Here is a 21274-nt window from a genome sequence, read left to right as displayed (position 1 = left end):
AGCGCTCGGCGCAGGGCTCCGCAGGCGCTCCGTAAATTCCGTCGATCGATCGACTGACGTTAACGTAACCCGGAGGTGAAGCCGAACCCTTCGGGGAGGAAGAGCTAGAAGGGGCAGGGGCGGGAGCGGGAGAGAAATCCCAATCTGTACAGCCCGAAACCGCCAGCCGGCTTGGATCTCCGTTCCTGCGGGAAGCAACGGGACCTAATGGAAAGAAGCCGGGCCTGGCAGCCAGAGGACTTGGGTTCCCATCCCGGCTCCACCACGTGTCTACTGTGTGACTCCGGGCAACTCACTTCCCTTCTCTGGGCCTAGATTCTGTTAGGTGAGGACTGAATCCTCCTCCTTCTGCCTGGGAGATCCACATGGGACAGAGACCCTGTCCAACCCGATTACCTTCTATCCACTCCGGGGTTTAGTCCAGTTCCCAACACGCGGTAAGCACTAAATAAAGCGAGAGACGGAGGGCTCCCTTTCAGCCAAACGCATACCTAAGGTTTTCTCTTTGCTCTTGTCCCGCTCCAAGTCCTGCTGACCGTCCGGGGGATCCGTTCGGGCTCCTCTCACGGGAATTTTATCTCTTGATTCTTGCGCGCAGTACGCCGTGCGGACTAAATTCCTATTCTTGGTAATATAGTCAGTCTCTTCACCTTCCTCCAGAGAACTCTTGTTGCTCGTCCCGATATAATCTGGTCCTTGGCGTTGTAAGATGTCAGCTGGTTGAGGATTCAACAGATCACCTTCTTTTACGCCGATCCCACAGATGCCAGCTTCTTCCATTGTGCCGATTATCAACTGGAGGGGAGGGGGAGAGAGGTTTAAGTGCATTTTGGTCCTTGGTAAAGAGCTCTTTGTGCCAAAATAAAAAAAATTAACAATATTAATCGTTTCTGCTTGCGCCACCGATTTTCCCCCAGTTGAACTGAACCGTTAGATGTCAAAAACCGCTGACAACCAGGACCCACACTAAGGGGAGGGCTCCGGGCACGGATGACCGCAAAATACCCTGGGATTGGGAAGGCCACGTTCGGTTTGGCCAGGCCATGCCCGGAGACAGAGAGAGAAACGCGGTGGCTCCCTCCTGGGAACTCCTCTGCCACGTCCCCGGTCGAGCCGCCGTGGGGGACCACCGAGGAAAGGAAGAGGGGCTTGTCAGATGGGATGCCGGTTTTCTTCCACTGTTTTTTGTTGTTGGTTTTTTTTTTTTTAAATCCTCGAATCCCTCAGTGTCACCCTCACCCCTTCTAACATATGTTATTCTCATCACATGGCTATTCTTTAGTAATCTGTCAAACACCCCCCCACACACTTCCACCCATACACACATCCTTGTGTGCTTAAAAATAAAAACCAACCCGGTACGGCTCTCCAAAGACACGTACCCACCCAATCAGACTGTGGCTTTCTAGGTCTGCCACTGAAGGAGGTGCTCCTCCCTTTAATCGTGGCACTCTGCCTACTGCTCATTTTCTCGGCCTCTTTTCTCTAAATCTCTCCGACACCACGCTGCCGGATTTCCCCCAAACCGACCCCATCACCGCCTTCGACGGCCATTGCTCTGTGCCGGAGGCGTCCCGGAACTGTCATCTGCACGGCTACGCACCGGTTGCCCCTTTCGACCAGCCGTCCCGTCTTCTTCGGACTGGGCGGTTCCTGCACTACAAGATCATATGATGCCTCACCAACGCTTTCAGCATTCGACGCTCTCCAGTATTTCCTAGCACTCCTCTTACCGTCCCACAGCACCTCTGCTATCGTTCCAAATGTATCCGAGGTCTGAGATCGCTCAATCTGTTTTGCAAAATCCCTTCGATCCGCATGCCGGGAACGGATCCTCGGGGGTCGCTGAGAGCACCCTGTGGAATCGGTCCCGGTTGCTTCGCACGGCGTAAGCCGCTAGTGGGAATCTTCATGAGGAATGGTGTCTGACCCCGATCTCCGCTCCGCCTCTCTGCGGCCCCATCCAAGCCCAAACAGGGTTTTTAAGCCACTTCCCTTTAACAGAAATAAATGCAGCTAAGACCTTCAAAATTCAGGGAAGGCAGAAAAATATGTGGATGACTGTTTCACTTCCGTATTTACCATAATGAGTTGGGAGACTCACCTCTTCATTTTAATAAGCATCGTTAGAACAGCACACAGAGAGAGGTATGAAGAAGAGCCAAGGTCCGGCATGACACACATCTTATTTTTGTACTGCTACGCAAAACGCAGAACGACCCCGTAAACCACGGAACGCGTCACACTGTTCTAACTGGATGTGGCCAAACTGCACCCATTTCTGGGCAGCAGCGGCGTGGCTCAGTGGAAAGAGCCCGGGCTTGGGAGTCAGAGGTCATGAGTTCGAATCCCGGCTCTGCCGCTTGTCAGCTGGGTGACTGTGGGCGAGTCACTTCGCTTCTCTGTGCCTCAGTTACCTCACCTGTCAAATGGGGATCAACTGTGAGCCTCACGTGGGGCAACCTGGTGACCCTGTATCTACCCCAGCGCTCAGAACAGTGCTCTGCACATAGTAAGCGCTTAACAAATACCAAAATTATTATTAGGATGACCCAGTGGTGTAGCCCAGTCTCTGCTACCCCCAAACCTGAGGAAACCCAGAAGTGGCGATGGCTTTCGGCCTAAGAATTGTGTCCATCACATGCTGATCTTTTTCATTTCTAGACGGCGTGAGTCAGTAGAGCGCCGAACCAAAATCAACAAATCAGAGGTGCAAAGGAGTCAAACTCCTGTGGGTTGAAAATGCGGGAATTAGACGGCCGGCGGAGTCAGAATCTCTCTTTCTTTCCATTCCTTCTCTCTCTCCCCGCCCCCCGCCCCCGCAACCTGAAAGTGCTCTGACTGATTCACAGCTGGCTCCCAAGCCACGACTGGCTCCAAGTAACAAGGGTGACTTCCTATGATCCAAGACGTCCCAATCGATCAATCCATCATACTTATTGAACTGAGCACTGACTCGCAATCTAACGGGGGAGAAAGGCAGACAGGCCTTATCGATAAAGTATCGGGCCCTCCGCAACCGGCTCGAGGCTGAAACGACCCAGGTCTCCTACCCGGACTAACTGGAGGCGGAGGCCCTGCCCCTGCCCTGCTCGGGACCTCTTAACTCCCCCCGAAAAGGGGTCGAAACACGCTGCCTTCTCCGGGTGGCCACTATAACTCCAGCAGCCCCTCGGTCCTGCTCTACCTCCCCTACTCGGCGCAGTGGGATGGGGAGCGTGGCTACGGGCAGGGAGGGGCAGAGAGGCTCCGCTCAACCCTCCCTGACTTGCCCCAGGACCAAGGGGCGGGAGTCTGTCTGGTGGTCTTGGGCAGCGGGTGGGAATTTGCGGGGGAACGGCAGAGGCACGCATTTCCCGTGCCCACCCTCCGGTGACCAGTTGCCTATTTCCAGGGCACGGGGTCCCGGCACCGTTCAACGGCTGACGCGGGAGGAGCGAGGAGGAGGAGGAGGAGGAAGAGGGCTGCCCAGATCTCCTGCCAAGGGTCAGGGCGAGGCGGTGCCATCCATCTCCAACTGGCGTTCAGGTATCCCGTTCAGACGGCGTTCATGAGGTAAGCAACAGACTTCTCATTTTCATACTCTTTAAAAAGCTGGATTACAATTATTTTTAGACACTCGTCGAAACAATATGGTAGACTTGAAAAATCTGAGACCGAGTAACCTAACTTCCAACTTTAGGAGGCTAAATGACAAAATTTGGATACCAAAACCTCACAGAGTTCTCATATTTGTCAAAAGTTCTTTGGCGCACTCCTGAAAGTTCTCCAAACACTGGAATTAACCTAGAAAATGAGATTAGAGGGTATTTTTAAAAAAATTTACAGTACCCTCTAATCATCAGGTTCAGCACGTTCACCACTAACTGAAGAATATCTAACTAGTAAAATAACAGAGCGGGGACTCTTTGGAAGGAAAATAAATTGGCTTGCATAAATCAAGCACAAATCAGAATATTGTGTAGGCAGTTCTAGTTGGAAAAAATCTGCACTTTGGCCATCATTTCAGACTTCCAACAACTACGCGGCAGTTGAACGAGACCGAGCGGAAGCGACGTACTAGAGGCTACCCGAAATCAATAGAGAAAACTGAACTTTCGAATGAAGACTTCAGCGCTCGACAATTCCGCTGGGGTCACGAGTCGGGGAAAAATGCAGCCTTACGACACGCAAGGCCGCTGCTCTTCACCACAGCTAACTGTGCGAAAGGAGGCTACATCTCTAATACTGCTTGTTTCAATAGTGAGAAGCAGCGTGGCTCAGTGGAAAGAGCCCAGGCTTAGGAGTCGGAGGTCATGGGTTCTAATCCCGCCTCCGCCACTCGTCAGCTGGGTGACTCTGGGCAAGTCGCTTCACCCCTCGGTGCCTCAGTTTCCTCATCTGTCAACTGGGGATGAAGACTGTGAGCCTCATGTGGGACAACCTAATTACCTTGTATCTACCCCAGCGCTTAGAACGGTGCTCGGCACAGAGCAAGCGCTTAACAAATACCAACATTCAGCCAATATTCAGGGGCTTCATTGTGGGTTTGATCTCTTCTGAATAGAGTAAGCGGGCACAACAACGCTTGGAGGGCATATAGACCTCTCGCCAACAAAACCTGTTTCCTTTTAAGAATCGGCCGTAGGAAGGAAAAGAGACATTTGAACCCTGAGAACTCTTTCCCCCCACCCTCGAGTCAACCGAATTGTCCATTCCAAGCGCTTACTACAGTGCACTGCACATAGTAAACGCTCAATAAATACGACTGAATCAAGCTAGTGAACCTGGGGAAGCAGCACGGACCCGTAGTTAGAGCAGAGGCCTGAGAGTCAGAGGAACCTGGGTTCTTATCCCAGCTCTGCCACTAATCTGCTGTGTGACCCCGGACAAGTCACCTCACTTCTCTGAGCCTCAGTTACCTCATCTGTAAAATGCGGACTAAGACCGTGAGAACCCTACGTGGGACAGGGACCGTGTTCCAACCTGATTGGCTTCTATCGACCCCAGTGCTTAGAACGGCGCCTGGCACACAGTAAGCGCTTGATAAGTACCATTAAAAAAAAAAGACACTGTGAAAAACGACAGGAAGAAGGGAAATCTCGAAAACTTCAGACACAAGGAGAGCTCTCTCCTGCACTGCCCTTCAACTTTCCACAAGCAGCGGGATCAAAAACAAAGGCAGACACATCAGACGCGACCAAGACGAGTTAAGGCGATCCAGTTTGGAAGACTTCTACTTCTCTATTTCGATATGAGTCTCCGTAAAAACTTAAAACCGGAGCTAGAAGAGAATTCCCCAAAAGCCCCGACCATAGCTGACCCCTCCGGGGTGCTGAAAACACGCGAAGGGGCGGGAACAGTGGCTAAAGAAAATAAAACCCCACCAGTCGACCCGGCTTCTCACCCGGGACGGTCTCCGACTCCTCCCGACGGCAGGGGGATATCACGTGGGGCAGAGGCCCGGGAGTCCAGCGTTTCGGTTCTCCGGCTCCGAGGCGGACCGCTCTGCTCGCCCTCGCTTCTCTACCTCGACTCCCTCGGCCACACCGCGCGTTCGCCTCCCTCGCGAGATCGGTCTGGGGCATTTCATTACAGCGTTTTGAATTCCTGAGATTAAAAGGCACCGGGGCCAATTATTTCTATAAACCACCAGGAAAAGGAAGGGCTCGCCAATTTCTATAAACCACCAGGAAGGGCTCGACAACTGAGTAACCACAACCCAACAGCAGGTGGAATTGAACCTGCGCCCGGGCTTCAAAATCAGGCCCGAAATCCTGGAGCGCTGATAAGTTTTAATAATACCAACACCCTATTCTCATGATCTCCCCTCTCACTTGCTGAAGGTAAGCATCGTGTGTGTTTTACAGGAGGACAAATGCTCAACTGCTAATCGACAGAAGACCCCCAGAGCCAGTTCTCCGAGGAAGCGGAATGATGGTGAACGTTTTGCACCGGGCAGCGTTTACAGTAAATGCCCATTCAAAGTTCTCCACGGTATAAAGAAACCTAACGCATTCGATCTCCAGCCAGATTCGGGTGGGCAAGACATTCGCTCACGGTATATTTGACCACAACCTTCTCCCTTTTCCCCACTAAAAGCCCAACTCAAATCTAGCTGCCTGACTTCCTGAGGTACCGAGAACATAAAGATAAAAATTTTACACAATTTACTCTTGACCGGAAAGGTGGGCACTGACCGACTGCTCGCTGGGTACTGACGGACTGCTCGCTTCTACTTGGTTCACCCAAGAGATGTTGACGTAACAGGTGGACAGGTTGCGTAAGTGAACAGAGAACAATATGGGACTCCATCTCGAGTTCCAACATGCCCGAAAATTCAAAACCTTGGCTGCAGCCCCAAGTCTCTCTGTGGGACCCCTACGAAATGCCCCCGGCCATGCTCTGCTCCCTGTCTGGGGCGGAGGGGAACCACTGAGGCACCAAAAGGGTACCCTCTACCCACGGGAGCTCAGGAGGGAATTTCAGATGGCGGCGCCGGCTGGGCGGAAGGAGCACGGGACCTGGAATCAGGCGACCCGGGTTCCGATCCCAGCTCTGACGTTAGCCTGCTGTCTAACTGTGGGGACGGCACTTACCTCGGTTTCTTCATCTGTAAAATGAGGAGGATTCTCGCTCTTCCTACCTCTTACGCTGACAGCCCTATGTGGGGCGGGGACCGGATCTGACCCGATGACCCGGCATCCGCCCCGGCACTTACCAGTGATCTATGAGGGCACACGGAATACGATAATCATAATTACTGCCGGGCCTCCGAGACCTCACCTGAATCCAAGTGGTTTTCAGAGGGGAGCCAACGAGGGGGAAGGGGTTAGATGGGGAAGGGGTTAACCGGGGGCGGGATGGGGCACACAATAGGGTGCTTGTGGAGAAGGGGATGAAGAAGAGGATTTTGTTCTTGATTTAATACTACTAACTCTGACCGTTTTAAAACCGGCTCCTAATGAAATATTTACGTTTAAAAAGCTTTAACATTTACAACGGCATTGCCTCGTTTCTCCCTCCCTCAGAAGCCAAAGATACCCTTCGGTGTTCTAGATGTCGGCTGGCGCTGCTGAGACTTTTATTCTTGGGACAACTTACAAAGCCTCTGAAAAACATTCACCCGACGCTCCTTCCGGCACCCTCACTGCACGGTGAACGCTACCCGTCGGACTTCTTTAAAATCCGAGTCACCTGTAGGACGAGATTAAACGACCCGTCCCGAGTTCGGAGGAGCACGTGTCGCGGCTACGGATTTTACAGCCCACTCAGAAGAGCGCACGATCCGTCACTCGCATCTCCACCTTCCAGCAGGGGCTCTTGAAATCCTAACGCCACTTCCAAGCGCCCTACATTTTCTTCAGGGGGTTTTCTTTGACATACCAAAGGGGTAAATTGAGGGTTTAGTCTCCATGTCGAGCCTGGCTTCCGCTCCTTCCCGGGATTAAGCAGAGAACCTTGGAGGATGCACGAACTCCTTCATCTCACTAAAACGCTTCTACGTGTCCTTCACTTAATCGCAGAAGGCAGTTTACCCCACAGACGGCCGGCCCAAGGTTTATTCAACGAGATCGCGTAATAACTACCACTTTTTTTTTTGCGGGGGGGGCGGAGGGGGGAGAGGTAGGGAGGAAAAAGAATCACGTTAAGTACCAAATGGGTGAGGATGTACGGCCACTTTCACCGGCTCCCCCAAAGAATAAGGATTAAGAGCAAAAGGGGAGCTTATCCCACCTGCTCTTTTGACCCGCGATTCCTTGCTTTTCCCCATGAGGATGCTTCTCCCTCCAAGGACAGGGCTGTCCCAAGCAGTCTCCCCGTCGGACTCACGGCGCTCAGTCAGCTCTCTCCCTCTTACTCATCCTCTCTCCTCCCCCACTTCAATCCGGCCCCCACACTTGGCCCGGCTAATACAGCTCACTCCCTGTCTCTGATCTTCGCCTCACCCCCCTCTGACCTCTTGCTCCCTCCCACTCTCCTCCCTGAAACTCCTTCCCCCACAGAGCCGGGGGGCCCGGCACCCTTGCCATCTTCCACGTCCTCGATCAGCTCGGTTTTTGACGTTGACCCCCTCAGCATCGAATGGATGACGCTTGAATTCAATCGGGACCTGGGTTCTGATCCCACCTCGGCCACTCGACGGCTGGGTGACCTTGGGCAAGTCCCTGCACGTCCCGGTGCCTCGGTCACCTCATCTGTCAACCGGGGATTAAGACCGGGAGCCCTCCGTGGGACAGGGACTGCCTTCAACCTGATCACCTTGTATCTTTCGCAGCGCTTACAACGGTGCTCGGCACATAGTAAGCACTTAACATATAAATACCAAATACCCGATACCACACACAGAGTCCGTGCTTAAACACCACAGTTAATTATTACTAAGATTACGCTTCCTCCAGGAAGCCCTCCCGGCCCGAGCTCTCATCCTACTTTCCCTCCCTCCCACCTCCCATTGACTACTTGTTTTATTTTTCTGTCTCTCCCTTTTTAGACTGTGAGCCCGTTGCCGGGCAGCGACTGTCTCCATCTGTTGCCGAATTGTACACTCCAAGGCTTAGTACAGCGCTCTGCACACAGTAAGCGCTCAATAAATACAATTGAATAAATGAACGAACCTCCACAAGCACTTAGGTGCTTCCTCCCATCTCCAACCCCCACAGTTCTTACACACACATCCTTATACCCAGATGCTCCTTTACCTGGAATTTATTTTCCCGGCCATCGTGTTCACTAACTGTATCATCCTCGCCCAGGCATTCAGTACAGTGCTCTGCACAAAGTAAGCACTCAAATCAATACCACTGACCGACTGCCACGAGCAGAGTCCAGCTTCTCCCTCCCCTGTCCAAACAGCAGGCTCCCTCACCACGCTTCGCTCCTCTCTTCACGGGGTCTCAGCGACGACTACCTTCTCCACATGGGCTTCAGGGAAGGCAAGAATGAGATGGAAGCGCCGGGCGGGAAAAGAAGCGACGGGGAGGACCGAGGCAGCCACGGGGATGGGGAAGGGAGGAGAATTTAGAGAAATTGGACAGCCATCCAAAGCAGTCCTTTCCGTGTAGATCTCATAAGCCTGGATAAAAATATACTCCGCTAAAATCACTTCTGATGTGCTGAAACACAACTCTCCCACAAAGCATAGGGAAACCACGTAGACTGTAAGCTCTCTGTGGGCAAGGATCGCCTCTGCCAACTCTCCGTAGCATTTAGTACAGTGCCCCGCACACAAGAAGCGCTCAATAAATAGCTTGGATTGACCCATTCGTTGACAACTAACTCCGACAGCACAGGTGATCCCAGGCTAACTGGATCTCTTAGAGAGGGAAGATGAAAGAATCAAAGGAACGACCATTCTGTATGAAGTCAAAGTGATCAAATGTGAAAGAGCAAAAATCTCTTGGTCACCGTTTCCACGAACTAGAGCGTCTATCAAAATCTGAATGTCAAACCAGGTGTTACAAATTATTCAACCCAAGCTCTCCCCGCCAAAATTGGGTAAGAATGTATAGCGATGTTTGGCAGTAAATGACTTCTATTTCCTTCCTGGTTTGTCGGGGCGTTGCTTCTAAGACCAAATCACACGACGGGTACGGGTAAACATCCCCCAAACATTTCGTATAAATTGGGCGGAGGAGAGAAAAATCTATTTGACCTTCATATTTAATTAAGTACAGTGGACTAGACCGCTGTAGGAAGTATATGAAAGAACCATTCTGCAGTAATCAATCCTATTTATTATGCACTTATTGTGTGCAGAATACTGTACTTAGCATCTGGAAGAGTATAATTCAACAGAATCGGCAGAACTGTTTCCTGCACACAACTTATTAAATTTAACATTCTTTCTCGGAAGGGAGGTTAAAAAAACAAACAGTGATTTTCAATTTCAGAAAATGGGACATGAGATCGAACGTGCACCTTCATCAGAAAAAGGTTGAAAAGAATGGTTTAAAAAACGATAGTTAAAAGGCTGGAGAGTGTTTTAAAGAAATCGCCATATTAAAGGTCTAAGTAAGTGTGCCACAGATCAAAATAAAAACCAGTAGACCAAACCAAGACCCACACCGCTAACGAGCGGAGTAAAAGGTCACCGGTGGGGGAGGGAGAGAGGGGGAAGTCATCTTTCAAAAAATGAAAAACATCTTGAACGAGAACAGAAAAGCCCAAAAGGAGTGGCAGGCCAAAAAGGAGTTTGATGATCACCTTGGCACAGAGGCCGAGGTTTAAACAAAAGACTCTTTAACTATATCAACGGCAGGACTTTGGCCAGGGAGAAAGAAGGGCCGCTTGTTGATAATGGTATGAAAGGGGCACCGAGGACCAAGAAGCCAGAGAGGACGGATGGATTCTTTAGTTTGGTCTTTTCTCAGGAAGACAGATGTTCAAGTGATCACCGCACCCACATAATAATAATAATAATAATAATGTTGGTATTTGTTAAGCGCTTACTATGTGCCGAGCACTGTTCTAAGCGCTGGGGTAGACATAGGGGAATTAGGTTGTCCCACGTGGGGCTCACAGTCTTAATCCCCATTTTACAGATGAGGGACCTGAGGCACAGAGAAGTGAAGTGACTTGCCCACAGTCACACAGTCACACAGCCGACAAGTGGCAGAGCTGGGATTCGAACTCATGAGCCCTGACTCCAAAGCCCATGCTCTTTCCACTGAGCCACGCTGCTTCACCCACATGCTATGGAGCTGATTGATCTGGGGACGCGGATTCAACTTCGTTGACCAAAGCAGATGTTTTTAGACCCGAATTTATCAGAGACATAAACAAATCACTGGATTAAGAGTTGTGGAAATTATGTGAAGAGCATGGAACCTAGTGTGTTACCGATCGGTGCCCCGTAACCTCGCAAAGGCTCGAGGAAGGGATCCTGGGAATGATAAATTGGGGAGTCTCACTACTCTAACTGCCAAACGCTTGAAAGAGGGATTTCCCTTTCCCTGTAGGGAAATCTTGTCCCTCTATCTACCGCGAACTTGTCGAGGGGCCGTTAAGCAGGTGGACCCGGTAGAGAGGAACCAGCGGATAATCGTATACCGCGGATAGGCCTTATAAACCTGAGTACGCAGAACAGTGACGGACGAACCTCTTTCTACCCAAATAAGTGCAAGGTAAAGTACTGGGTTAAAAAAAAAAATAATACAAACTACAATTTCACGATCACGGGCTCTTAAGCAGTTCGTCGGGACTCTCGAAAGAGATTTGGGGAAGCAGCCTCGGTCTGGCACCGAAATAAACGGGCCAAATTTTGGGCATCATCCGGAAAGGCCGCTATACAAATCCAAGAACTACTGGGTGCCATCCTGGTGCCATGGTATGGAAGGGGGATGGAGAGCTGGAGAAGATCCAGAGAGGCCCGTCAAGAACATCAGGGGGATGGAGCAAAGATTTCTCTGGGTCCCATGTTAACGGGAGACATTTCTTGAGCTCCAGAAATGAACCAGAGCTTAATGAATACCTCGGTTCTTTGACATCTACTGGGATCCCAACTCAATCATAAGAGAGCTCAGCATTATCACACGAAGAGAGGGGGCAAAAAGCCTTTTCCACAGTTAAGATGAGGAGGAGGCTGGGCCAGGTCAAGTGACAAAAAAAGTGCCACTTCCAAAATCCCCGCTAGAGAAAGCAAGGTAAATTGCTTTCAGTGATGATGCTCCACGACTGAAGTACAGATTTACTTTTCTCAGGCATGACTACCATTTTTCAAGATATAGCCTCCTGAATCTTTTATTCTAAATAGCATTTACCCACCACTAAATTCTACACTTGACACCCAAAAAAACAAAACTTGTGTTTTAAACTCTCATAAGTCCATCCTACTCAGCCCACAAGGATCTATCTCTAATGCTCTTTCAACAATTTGGAAAGATCTCTGTCTTCTTTCCATTGAGGAAAAACCCGCCTAATTGCACCCAAATCTGAAAAATAGTGACTGGCTGAGCCAATAGTGAAACCTACTCGGTTTGACTCTTACTATCCTCCAAGAAAGCAGGTTACATCAAAACCACACATACAACTACTCAGGATACTCTTACTTGGCTCTCATCAGCCTCGTGTTTTTCTCTTTCTCTCGTCTCTTCCCGCACAGCCCCGGCTGAAGGGAAAAGGGACAAAGGAGAGTTGAAAATCTGACTGCTTAAGATATTCTCACGCAACTGTAGCCTTGCCCCGAAGATAATACAAAGATTTCTGCGCCAAAATCAGGACCAGCGATTTTAGTTACAAGGGGGGAAAAAAAAAAAAAGCCAATTTGTTAAACATTGTTGGGAACAAGAATCAACTGGTACCAATTCCGTACCTTATTACTAATAAACGGCTGCAGGGCAAGCGGAGGTGTACCTTCTAACAACATTTTAGGGTGCCGGGGATTATTTTCATTAGCAGCCCGGCCTCGTGAATAGAGCACGGGCCTGGGAGTCAGAAGAACATGGTTTCTAATCCCAGCTCCATCACTTGTGGCAAGTCACCTCACTTCTCTGGGCCTCGGTCACCTCATCCGCAAAATGGGCATCTGGACTGTGAACTCCATGTGGAGCATGGACTGGTTCCAAGCTAATTAGCTAATCTACCCCCAGAGCGTAGTACAGCGCCTGGCGCTTTATATGTGTTTCGCAAATGCCATAAACCAACCAACAAAAAAATCGGGTGATAAAACACCACCTCCATTTTTCTCTGTGCATCTAACATAGGGGATCGGGTCACTTTTAAATTTGGGAATCATGTCCCATTTAAACTGCACGCAAGTTTGGGAGTTAGGAGAGCTACCACCAGCCTACTCGTGCTCCGGCCTGCTCTTTCAGGACGTGCGTTCTCACGTGCTTCGGACCGAGCGCTCTTCGGGAATTAGGGAATGTTCTTCCAACAACACACTTCTACACGGATAGAACAGCAATGCCGCATTGGAAGAAATGTCTGTGCGCATTGGTGTGATGTCGGCGAAGCCCCGACCGCTAACGACCCTTAATAAATAAGGGTAGTATCTATTAAGTGCTCATCTCCTGTCAAGCGCTGAGATACGGGCAAAATAATTAGAGGTGACAAAGTCCATCTCCACAGGGTTAGGAGTCTAAGAGAAGGTATTTTAAACTTATTTGACGGACAAGAAACTGAGGCAGAGAGAGGTTAAGTGCCTTTTCCCAGGTCATTCGGCACATATATGGAGGCTGAGTTTTCTGTAGCTCACCCATCGTATTTATTGAGTGCTAACTATGTGCAGAGCATCGTACAAAGCACCTGGGAGAGTACTATACAACAGAATTGGCAGACACGTTCCCTGTCCAAAAACATAACCCCACGACTGCAAAGCTGGGTACTCCATTCACTCAAAACCAGAAACCAAAAAGAAAGCAAAATATACTATCCAAGTCTATCCTCCTTCGGCCCACTAGGTTTTACCTGCGATTCTTTTTCCATAACTTGAAAATGTTAAATTTTCCTCCAATTTAGCATAGATTTCCCTCATTCTCCCCAAATATGAAGTTTTAGAGTGACTGATGCGACCCCACAGTAGCAAAACCTACCACTGCTAGACTTTTGCGACCCTCCCCGAAGGCACTTTATATCAAAGGTAACCGGGTAAATAACAAGTCTTACCACACGGCTGGAAATGAAATCAAACTGAGCACACGCAGGCTGAAAGTTGCTTTAATTACTCGTGAAGTACAAAGGGCTATCAGAAGAATTGGGGTTCTACGGCCGAATCCGTGTGAGGTGACAGCTACGAGACCGGTCGAGGTGGCGCTGGATAAACTCCCGATGGAAGCTTCAAAGAGGAAACCCCAAAAGCCACCCACGTTTAAACCCCATAAATGTATTTCTCTCATCACCAGAGGCAAGTTAAAATAAAAAATATCCAAGTTGGCAAGAGCAATTGAGGGACAGGACAAGGAAGGCAGAGAGGGAGGAGGTTAGGGGAAAACCCCAAACAACAAAACAATTAAGCCAAAGAAAGCTCAAGGCAGAGGGCACCTGATCGGTGTAATTTTTTCTTTGACTAGTGAACTGAGTCAATATTTGTGAGTCCCAAACCACAAGTCATAAAAACAAGTCACTGGGTGGGGGTGGAAGGAGCGGGAGGTGGGGGGTGGAGCTCCATTATCCCAAATAGAGATTATGGCATCTGCTTCCCACTCTTAATTACCGATCCTATTTATTGAGCACTTACTTTGTGCGGAGTACTGGGCTAAAGGTTGAGAGAGTACAATGTAACGCAATTTGGAAGACACACTCCCCACCCACGAGGAGTTGAGTCTAGATAAATAATGGATAAATCTGCCAATAATAATCACGTTGGTATTTGTTAAGCGCTTACTATGTGCAGAGCACTGTTCCAAGCGCTGGGGGAGATACAGGGTCATCAGGTTGCCCCACGTGAGGCTCACAGTTAGTCCCCATTTGACAGATGAGGGAACTGAGGCTCAGAGAAGTGAGGTGACTTGCCCACAGTCACACAGCTGACAAGCGGCAGAGCTGGGATTCGAACTCATGACCTCTGACTCCCAAGCCCGGGCTCTTTCCACTGAGCCACGCGGCTTCTCTAGTAACGGTGATAATAATAACGGTGATAGTTGTTGAGCGCTTACTATGGGCCAGGCACTCTACTATGCGCTGGGGTTGATAGAAGATAATCAGTGAACACAGTCCCTGACCCACACGTCGATCAGTCTTCATCCCCGTTTTACAGACGCGGCACGGAGCAGTGACCTGTCCAAGGTCACACAGCAGACAGGTGGCAGAGCTGGGATTAGAACCCAGGTCCTTCTGCCTCCTCGATTCTATTTATCGCCATCGTTCTCGTCCGTCCGTCTCCCCCGATTAGACCGTAAGCCCGTCGGAGGGCAGGGACCGTCTCTATCTGTTACCCATCTGTCCATTCCAAGCGCTTAGTACAGTGCTCTGCACAAAGTCAGCGCTTAATAAATACTACTGAGTGAATGAATGAATTCAAAGCCTGCGCTCCGTCGACTACAACCATCTACTGGATTTACCGAGCACCTCCGCGTACGGCGCGTTGCGCTGTGCCCTTCGGAGTTAACCTGACTTGGTTGACCAAATCTCCACGCTCAAGGATCTTAAGACTCGCAGCTTAAATAATTCACCCGTCAAGAAGAAGAAAAAGAAGCGGATAGGTAGATGAATGACCCATTACGTAAGGTAAGTCGCTACGTACCTCGGGAGGGGAATTAATCGATTATAGGGAGTCCAGGAATAGCTGAATAACGCCCAAGTTCCAGGCTAATGGATAGTGCCAACCGGCTCCCATCTTCAATCCCAACTCGAATCTGAAATCTCTTTGACGGCGGGGACCGCGTCGGTCAGTCGAGAGCATCCGCTGAACGCTGTGTGAGGAGCACCGTCTAAGCGCTCGGGAGAGTACAACGATATAACCGACACCTCCCCTGCCCGTAACGGGCTACCGGCTCCGCTGAGCTGGATTCTTCCAGGCGTTTAGCGCGATGCCTCGCACACAGTCAACACCCAAACACCCAAGATTGATGAAATCTCCTAACCAGGAGCAAAACTATGTCACTTTTGGTCTACACCCTACCCTCTAGCAGTACACAGTCAACACCCAAACACCCAAGATTGATGAAATCTCCTAACCAGGGGCAAAACTTCTGTCACTTTCGGTCTACACCCTAACCTCTAGCAATGTCCCTCAAAACGGTGGGCTCACGGTCGGCGACAGAGTCCAAACGGGGGCCGCCAAATCCGGCCCGAGCTCGCCCGTCTGTCTTCGGAAGGGTGGGCCTCCCTCCGCGCTACCCATCATCATCCTCCTCACCAGCGGTATCTACTGAGCGTTCACCGTGTGCAGGGCACTCGGGGTTGGTCCACGCGTTCCCGGGTCAGGACGAGCTTATTCATTCAATAGTGTTTACTGAGCGCTCCGTGCAGAGCGCTGTACTAAGCGCTTGGAAGGGGCAATTCCGCAACAGATAGAAACGATCCCCGCCCACTGACGGGTTTACAGTCTAATCGGGGGCGAAGGACAAAAACATTAGCAATAAATAGAATCGTGGGGATGTACATCTCATTAAGAAAATAAATAGGGCTTAGTGAGTGATGAGCGATAATTGATAGGTTGATAAGCGCCGTGGGGCAGAGGGTTAGGGTCCCTCTGCTCCTCCTCCTCTCCCTTCCCCTCCCCTCAGCACTGTGCTCATTTGTATATATTCTTATTACCCTGTTTATTTTGTTAATAAGGCATCCATCCCCTTGATTCTATTTATTGCGATTAAGTGGTCTGGTTTTTCCATCTGTCTCCCTCCGATTAATAATGTTGGTATTTGTTAAGCGCTTACTATGTGCCAAGCACTGTTCTAAGCGCTGGGTAGACACAAGGCAATCAGGTTGTCCCACGTGGGGCTCACAGTCTTTATCCCCATTTTACAGGTGAGGCAACCGAGGCACAGAGAAGTTAAGTGACTCGCCCAAGGTCACACGGCTGACAAGTGGCGGAGCCGGGATTAGAACCCGCGACCTCCGACTCCCCAGCCCGGGCTCTTTCCACTGAGCCACGCTGCTCTTAAGCGTCGATTAGCCTGTAAGCCCGTCGATGGGCAGGGATTGTCCCTATCTGTTGCCGAACTGTACATTCCAAGCGCTTAGTACAGTGTTCTGCACATAGAGAAGCAAAGCGGCTCAGTGGAAAGAGCCCGGGCTTGGGAGTCAGAGATCACGGGTTCGAATCCCGCCTCTGCCTCTTGTCAGCTGTGTGACTGTGGGCAAGTCCTTCACTTCTCTGGGCCTCAGTTACCTCATCTGTAAACTGGACAACCTGATGACCCTGTATCTCCCCCAGCGCTTAGAACAGTGCTCGGCACATAGTAAGCACTTAACAAATACCAACGTTACTACTATTATTATAGTAAGCACTCAATAAATACTACTGAATGAATGAATGAAAAGAGCGGCCCCTGTCCCAGCGTGGCTCAGTGGAAAGAGCCCGGGCTTTGGAGTCAGAGGTCATGGGTTCGAATCCCAGCTCTGCCACTTGTCCGCTGGGTGACCGTGGGCGAGTCACTTCACTTCTCGGTGCCTCAGTTACTTCATCTGGAAAATGGGGATTCGGACTGTGAGCCTCACGTGCGACAACCTGATTCCCCAGTATCTACCCCAGCGCTTAGAACAGTGCTCTGCACATGGTAAGCCCTTAACAAATATCCACATTATTATTATTAACTGTGAGTTGGCCATCCCGTGAGCGCGGAGAGTGCTTTCGACTCTTCGGAGACGAATTCAAAAGGGCACGGGGAAGGTATGAATGCAACGCGGAAGGAGGAAAATAAAGGGCGCCTTAACGTGAAGCGTTTTACCGGTTTCTGAAAGGACCGCGCTTCTAAATGACCTCGTTTCTTCGGGTTTCAGTTCAAGCATTTTCCCCTGTGGCCGGTGTGAAAGGCAAAGCAGCTCTTAAATACAGGTACGGAAACAGCGAGGCCTAGTCGGAAGAGCGCGTAACTGGAAGTCGGGCGACCTGGGTTCTCTCCAATCCCACAGGGCTGACTTCAGGCGGGTCCCTTAAACTCTCTGCTTCTCGGCTTCCACGTCTTTCAAACGGGCCTAATAGATTCATTCATTCAATAGTATTTATTGAGCGCTTACTATGTGCAGAGCACTGTACTAAGCCCTTGGGATGAACAAGTCGGCAACAGATAGAGACGGTCCCTGCCGTTTGACGGGCTCACGGTCTGATCGGGGGAGACGGACGGACGGGAACGACGGCGATAGATAGAGCCGAGGGGAAGAACGTCTCGTAAAAACCGATGGCGACTAAATAGAATCGAGGCGATGTACGATTCATTAACAAAATAAATAGGGTAACGGAAATATATACAGTCGAGCGGACGAGTACGGCGCCGTGGGGATGGGAAGGGAGAGGTGGAGGAGCGGAGGGAAAAGGGGAAAATGAGGGTTTTTAGCTGCGGAGAGGTAAAGGGGGGGTGGCAGAGGGAGTAGAGGGAGAAGGGGAGCTCAGTCTGGGAAGGCCTCTCGGAGGAGGTGAGTTTTGAGTAGGGTTTTGAAGAGGGGAAGAGAATCAGTTTGGCGGAGGTGAGGAGGGAGGGCGTTCCGGGACCGCGGGAGGACGTGGCCCCGGGGGTCGACGGCGGGACGGGCGAGACCGGGGGACGGCGAGGAGGCGGGCGGCGGAGGAGCGGGGCGTGCGGGGTGGGCGGTGGAGAGAGAGAAGGGAGGAGAGGTAGGAAGGGGCGAGGTGATGGGACAGCCTTGAAGTAACAGATCTGCTTCTTAGCTTGTGGGCCCCGTCCTCTTTACCCCAAATGACTTCGACGATAAGTATCAAAACTATTATATCAAGCGCTCGTCTGTAAAATGGGGATTAAACACCCATTCCCCCTCCTGCTTGAGACCGTGATCCCCGTGCAGGGCAGGGACTGTGTCCCACCCGATTATCTTCGACTCTTCCCAGCGTGTAGCCAAGTGCTTGGCACACGGCGCCACTCCCACGATTATCAGTCCCTCTTGAGCCAACCGGAAGGCCTTTTAACACCAGCGGGTGCCCAATAAATACGACTCAGATGGAGGAACGACAACCACCCCTTGCTGTGAAGACTCGAGTCGGGACGGGGAAGTCGAAGACCTCCCAGGACGGCTTCGAGAACCGCCCGGCTCGGAAAAATCACACCGGGCACCGTCCCCCTCCCCGACGGTGAGTCCCGCTCAGCGTTGGGCCGCTCGCCGCGGAGGCTGGAGACCGCCCCACTTGGTGGACGGCCCCGGATATCTCGTTACAGAATCTTCCGGCAGACTGAAATTCACTTCTCGTGCCGTCACTCCGGGAAGCCCGGCAGGGAATAAAATAGGGATCTGGAGGGGGGACGGAGAACATATCCCAACGTACCACGGCCTGCTCCGTCTAGACGTGAGGCATCCCTTCGCCGCACGCACCCGTGGCACGCTTCCCTCTCCATGATCTCCGTCAGAGAGACGCTCCGCAAAGGCTGAATAGATCTCATTTTAAAATAAACTCGACCTCCGTCGGTTATCTCCCCTATCAATACGATCCAAGCACTCAGTACGGTGCTCCGCACATAGCAAGCGCTCAACAGATACTATTAAATGATCGAATGAATGACGTGGCCTCACACTTCCTCTGATAAGCAGCCCATGGCAACCTTCGAGGATTTCTTTCTTACTATCCAAAAATCACCACGACAAAAAGCAGGTTTTATGCTCTCTTGAAACGTCTCAGAGGCAACTGCAGTTGTGGATTGCTTCCCAAAGAGAGAGCCAACCTTGCGGAGCATCCGGCTGTGGGACTGTGGGCAAGTCGCTTCACTTCTCTGCGCCTCAGTTACCTCATCTGTAAAATGGGGATGAAGACTGTGAGCCCCGCTTGGGACAACTTGATTCCCCTGTGTCTACCCCAGCGCTTAGAACAGTGCTCTGCACATAGTAAGCGCTTAACAAATACCAACATTAGTATTATTATTATTATTATTATTCTTCACCTCTTTCTGAATTGCCGGGCTGAGCACGTAAGGCTAAATAAGAATGACGAGAGTACACCGGAGGCCGCCTGCTGTGTTTTAAGGAAGAAAATATATGTCCACCATCTCCGTGGCTCAGTGGAAAGAGCCCGGGCTTTGGAGCCAGAGGTCATGAGTTCGAATCCCGGCTCTGCCACTTGTCGGCTGTGCGACTGTGGACGAGTCACTTCACTTCTCTGGGCCTCAGTGACCTCCTCTGTAAAATGGGGATTAAGACCGTGAGCCCCACGTGGGACCACCTGATTCCCCTGTGTCTACCCCGGCGCTTAGAACGGTGCTCTGCACATAGTAAGCGCTTAAGAAATACCAACACTATTACTAGTAGTACTCTCCCAAGCACCCTGCACCCAGTAAGTGCTCAGTAAATACGACCCGTCGATTGATTGAAAATACAGACCCACTCCCTCGGGCCGAGTCAAAAACAACTTCCACCCATTTCCAAAGTGTAGCATTTTCCTCTTCAACGTCAACGGGCGGGCGGCAGAGACGCCAGCCACACAGAAGCGGCGTGGCTCAGTGGAAAGGTCACGGGCTCTGGAGTCAGAGGTCACGGGTTCGAATCCCGACGCGGCCACCGGTCAGCCGTGTGACTCTGGGCAAGTCACTTCTCGGTGGCCTCAGTGACCTCCTCCGTAAAAGGGGGATGAAGACTGTGAGCCCCACGTGGGACAACCTGATTCCCCCGCGTCTCCCCCGCCGCTTAGAACGGTGCTCGGCACCTAGTAAGCGCTTAACAAATACCAACATTATTATTACTACTTCCCTGGAGTCGCGCAGCCGGAGAGCCGACGACATCACCTAGAAGGGTTTTACTGACTCGCAGGGGCCCAGAACCCTCAGTCATCACAGCCAGGCGCGTTCTTTCCTACTGAACACGGTTACCCGACCCAAGGGGAAAACCCCCCACAAGACCAAGTGTCGCTTCCTTAGCATCTTTCAGCCAAGATCAAAGTTCTCCGGACCACACCCGACCGAGTTCAAGGTCAGTACTCCGTCGTCGGTGAGGAAGGGAGGCCAAGATGGGAGGTGATTCACTCGGGTGGCCCGGCAAATAAAGGTAGGATGGACTTCTTGGTAGAGCCGTGTCCTCGCGTCCACTGAGTAACCCTGCAAGCGCTCAAACATCACGGGCGGGGAGGTGCAAAAAGACACACGACGGCGAACGAAACCAAGTTATACCGGGCATTAAGGAAGCGGGAGGTAAGCGGACGCCTTTCAACCTATGCCCCGAAGGCCAATTTTAATGGCAATTCTGCTCATAATAACAACAGCTGGGGTATTTATCGAGCGCTACGTGCCCAGCCCTCGGCTGAGCGCGGGGGTGGATGCCAATCGGGTCCCACCTGGGACTCGGAGTCCAAGGGGGAGGAAGGACAGGTCCCGAATCCCCATTTTACAGAAAACCGAGGGACGGGGAAATGACGGTCTCTATCGGTTGCCGACTTGTTCATCCCAAGCGCTTAGTACAGTGCTCTGCACATAGTAAGCGCTCAATAAATACTATTGAATGAATGAATGAATGAATGAATGAATGACGTCACTCGCCCCAGGTCGCACAGCCGGCGGGTGACGGAGTCAGGACTAGAACCCGGGTCCTCTGACTCCCGCTCTTTCCATTAGGCCACGCTCCTTCTCGGGAGGGAAGGGGGGAAGCCACGGCCGGTTTTATTCACTGAGCGCTTAGCGTGTGCACAGTGGAAAGAGCCCGGGCTTGGGAGTCCGAGGTCGTGAGTTCGAATCCCAGCTCTGCCCCTTGTCAGCTGGGT

At 51.1% G+C, this 21274-nt stretch overlaps 1 protein-coding gene across 1 annotated transcript in view; it reads right to left on the bottom strand.

The window, feature by feature from the left end:
- Positions 1-21274, bottom strand: part of TXLNG (taxilin gamma) — a gene marked incomplete at its 3' end in the record, with an annotated part of 42954 nt that overhangs the window by 13673 nt on the left and 8007 nt on the right. Inside the window, exon 2 of the mRNA XM_029079584.2 lies at positions 492-795. Coding sequence (XP_028935417.2) covers positions 492-795 — 304 coding nt within the window. The remainder of the gene's footprint in view (positions 1-491; positions 796-21274) is intronic.

This window comes from Ornithorhynchus anatinus, chromosome 15, assembly GCF_004115215.2.
Source record: "Ornithorhynchus anatinus isolate Pmale09 chromosome 15, mOrnAna1.pri.v4, whole genome shotgun sequence".
NCBI lineage: Eukaryota > Metazoa > Chordata > Mammalia > Monotremata > Ornithorhynchidae > Ornithorhynchus > Ornithorhynchus anatinus.
The sequence above is the reverse complement of the archived record's forward strand: the minus strand, read 5'-3'. Positions and strand labels throughout refer to the sequence as shown.